At 34.7% G+C, this 4416-nt stretch overlaps 1 protein-coding gene across 1 annotated transcript; it reads left to right on the forward strand.

Annotated features, from left to right (window-relative positions):
* Window positions 1-1002: 1002 nt before the first annotated feature.
* On the forward strand, window positions 1003-2043 carry LOC137024069 (cornifelin homolog B-like). Its single transcript, XM_067391232.1, has 3 exons — window positions 1003-1096; window positions 1668-1822; window positions 1921-2043. Exons 1-3 carry the CDS (start codon window positions 1003-1005, stop codon window positions 2041-2043), a joined length of 372 nt encoding a protein of 123 aa, XP_067247333.1.
* Window positions 2044-4416: the final 2373 nt, after the last annotated feature.

The following is a 4416-nucleotide window of genomic DNA, read 5'->3' on the forward strand; positions in this document are numbered from 1 at the left end:
TAATCAAAAAAAATGTAACTGTAATCTGAATATGAGTTTTTTAAAACATAATATTATCTATTTACAAGTAGAATATTTGGAATCTGATTACACAATCCAGATTACATGCAATCAGCTACTATACACTGATTTAAATATTGAGCTTAGTTTTTGTCAAAATGTCAAGAATAAATTGTGATAGTCTTTAAAACAATACTGGAACAAAACAATGGTTTGAAATGATAAACAAATCACCATATGACACATGAGCATTTTTATGCTGATGCTAATGACAAATAGACAGTGAATAAACCTCTCACTCCGAAAAATAAAGGTACTTTATTGGTATATATTGTTCCATAAAGAAACTTAAACATACATTGTGAAAAAGGTTCTGTATAGTCGAAAAAGGTCCTTTAGATTTATATTCTTCACACTAAAAATTGTCTTACTGGGGGAAAAAAAAAGAGTTTCTTTTAAGAACTGTTCACTGAAAGCCTCTTGGGAGAATAAAAACGATTCTACTATGGCATCATTGCCAAAAAAAAAGGTGTACAGGTCTGACTGGGCCAGCATGAAATAATCTTTATTAATGATCCCTGACTGTTTTTGCATGTTCTGTAGTTTATATGTTTACACAAAATAAAAATGAATCAGCATTCTTAAATCAAGAAGCAAAATACATGAGCCTTATTTTGTGAAAATGTTTTATAAAGCGAAAAATAATGAGAAAAATATCAACCAATGGGGTAAAAAAACTCTTTTTTTCCATTTAAATTAAGTTTGTTTTTTCTTACCCCATTGGCAGCCATTTTTTCTTGTTTTAAGCATAAAGTTTCTTAATGTTGATACATTTTTCAGAAAAATTTGTAAATAAAACTTTGTAAATAAATTTATCTTGATTTCGGAATGTTTCAATGTGGAAAACAAGACAAAAATACTGAGGTAGAAAATCTTTTGCAGTGTATGCACTTAAATGCCCGTGTGTTCATGTTTCTGTTCAAGGATTTCGCAATAAACAGGATGACTTCTCAACAGCCCCGGCCCTTTGTCATGTCACACACCTCCAACCAGTGGAGCTCTGGAATCTGTGACTGCTGCCAGAACGTACCCGAGTGTCAGTCTCTCTCTTTGTTTTGTTGATTTTGGTGTGTCAATGCGGGTGAAGTGTCACTTTTGTAACTATTCAATAGTATTGCTGAAACTAGCTGTGCCATCATCACTGAACATGACAGAAATGTGTGTATAAAGGGCTCCCCGGAGGAGTGCCAGAATCATTTAAGTACAGGATAATGTGTAATCAGTTTATTTAGCTATAATTACTGGTTGACTGTACAATAATTAAGCCTGTCATAGTTTTTAAAGTGGGCACAAGACAGAAACTGCAATAGTCTTTTGTTGCCTATTGTGACATATATCTTCTCAAACAAGAAAAACTGTAGGGCAGGACATGATACCCACAAATTAATCATTACAATTATTAAAAAAAAATGACGGTGACGTATGATACGATAATTCCGATAACATGTGAAGGCAGCAGAAATCAAATGTTAGGACAGATAATTAAAGTGGCGTTGCTGAATGCAGCAGTTGATCATTCAGAATCAAGTGTTTCCAGAGAGTCGTGTCTTTAAACAAATGTCAATGTCAACTCTTTCACATCTTGATTCATTCTCATCCCTAACTAGGTTGTTTCTCATTTTGGTGCTTTCCTTGTTTTGCCTGTTCGACGGCTCGCAAGCATGGCGAGTGTCTTTGTCTGCCTTTGCTCGATGGATTTGGATGCATTCCTCCAATAACAATGGCCATGCGGGTATCTGTGCGCAGTCGCTATGGAATCCAGGTTTGGATAAACAGGAATCTGTTTAAAAGCCAGTTCTATCCAAGCGATATCTTAAATCTGTGTACTTATAGTGTTTCTCTCTCTTTTTCTCTCTTTAGGGTACTATCTGTAATGACTGTGTTTACTCCACTTTCTGTGGCGTCTGCGCTTGGTGTCAGATGTCTCGAGAAATGAATGTCCGTGAGCAAAACATCACACTCGTCAATAATCGGGCAAAATGAAGGCCCTAACCAACAACTTCCTCATTATTCTCAGTATTCTGCACTAGTAACATGAAATGACCATCATTCTTCTCAGGCCCCGTTTACACTAGTGCATTTTTGTTTTAAAACGCATACGTTTTGCTACTGTTACGCCTGTCGTTTACACTATGCCTGCTTTTTCGAACCTTGAAAACAGAGACTTTCGAAAATGCTGTAGACCCCATTTTAGTTTGAAAACGGATCAAAACGGAGACTTTTGAAAACTATGGCATGGCTGTTGTTGTATTTTTTACTTCCTTCGATTAATAATCAACTAGATAATAACACATTCCCCAATAAAAGCTGATCAATAAACAGCCCTTACCTGCAGAATGTCCGGAGTCGATGATAGAACCAGCTGATCAGTAATGCCTAAGGAAGGTCCAGCCACACTCAGTCTGGATTCGTCTCTTGGAGCTCGCAAGGAATTAATATATATATTTGCATATATATATATCCTATATATGATATATATATTTATATTCAGGTTCTAGTTAATAGGTTTATATAAGAATAATTCACTCTGAGACTTGCTTAAAAGAGTTTACAAATTACCAATTATACTGGTATCTTTTAATGACAAAGTTCAGAATAAAAATCTTCATACAAAACAGAGCAGTGGAGTCTTCACCAATCGGCCCACTTCTGATACAGGTTTCACACTTTATAATCATCAGAAAGAGGAGGATCTCAATCGTCTCCTTATTTGGTAAAAGAAGAGAAAACATACATTGCAAAAAGAAAAAACAAAAACTAGGCTATAGTATAAGTGCACACCTAGGCCCCCCCAGTTTCCTGTTAACCTTCAAAATCCTATACTAAGCATAAGTGAGAAGGTATAGATAACACCTTTCTTCGGCATTCAACCGTTGGTGGTTTTCACACCTTCTCAATCTTCAAAGCATAGACTACATATTGGTTGCAACAGGTGCAACGCATAGCATAGCAAAAGCGAGTAACCTTTATTCTATTAAACTAATAACCTTTTTCAACCTAAGCATGGCCCCAGTTTCCAAAACCACAACAGGAAAACATTTGTTCATTCAGTCAGACACAGGAGAATTTGCAGGCGCCTTGCTTGTCAAGAGCGTTGCAAGTCCTCCTGTGATGCAAGTTAGATCAGCATGAAAGTTATTCAAAGCAAAAGATTTTTTAATCAATGAAATCAATTTAACATTAATTCTCTGTTGTTGTCTGAGCAACTTAATTATTTCCTTGGCTGTAGGGCTGATACGATGTTGTCCAAGGGTTGCAGCTCTTCGCTTGCGGCGCCTTTTTCTCCATCTTGCGGCAGAGCTTGATTTGTTGGCGTTGGATTCCTTGTTGAATCAAAGCATTCATATCAATTCTAAGTTCATTCGGTCTGCATAAGGGTCTGTCAGCAGAACACATTTTACTTGGATTTGGGCTATCAGGATTTTGATCCTGATAGGCCGATTGCAAAACACTGTCCATGTTCAATCTGCGTATTCTTGACCACTGTATAAATAATAACATGGAGACTGAACTGTAATCTTTGCTGGCTTTGTTGTCATTTTTAGCATTTTTTTTTTTTTTTTTAATACTGAGGCAACTGTTTATAATTCTATGCGCAAGCCCAGTGTGCATTAATGGTCATGTGACATACGTTTTTCCTTGTTTCTGAAACACTGTGGAAACGCCAGTGTAGACAATGATTTTAAAACGTTTGCATTTTAAAATGGTGTTTTAAAACAAAAACACACTAGTGTAAATGGGGCCTCAGTGACATTAGATCTGCATCACTGTACTTGTTCCATTAACACACTTAAGGCAAAACCAAAGTTTTTAGTCCTATTTTATGGAATATACTAGTGAAAGGAAAATATGCAAAATACACATATAAGTGTTTATTTTATGGCATTTTATCAATTTGCATGTGCAAATTTCATTTACAATACTTATCTTTAAAGACTGTTTTCTCCAAATGATTTTATTCTCATATAGTTAGAAAACTCCACTTAAGCAGTTTTGTTCCTTTTTGTATTCTGAAGGTTTTTATAGAAAGTTGTATTCATATACCATTCACCTGATTTATATAGCATTTTATTCCTAAAAAAAAATGGTTTTAATTTTTTTTTAATGGTTTACATTATTTTTTCTGGCTGTTGACATTTTCTGATTTATGAATTAATGAAAAGAGAAATCACTCTGTAAAAAACTAACTTCTAATGTGTCAAGAAAATGAATTTCAGATTTATTTTCAGAATTGTATGCAAATGAATGCATATTTAATTAGATAATGCTTCATTTGCATATTTAAAGAAAATAAAACTGAAAAGTTGTAATATAAAACTATTGTTTTAATGCACTGTGATTAATCAGCTGGTGAAA

The sequence above is a fragment of the Chanodichthys erythropterus genome, chromosome 8 (genome assembly GCF_024489055.1).
Source record: "Chanodichthys erythropterus isolate Z2021 chromosome 8, ASM2448905v1, whole genome shotgun sequence".
In the NCBI taxonomy this organism is placed as follows: Eukaryota; Metazoa; Chordata; class Actinopteri; order Cypriniformes; family Xenocyprididae; genus Chanodichthys; species Chanodichthys erythropterus.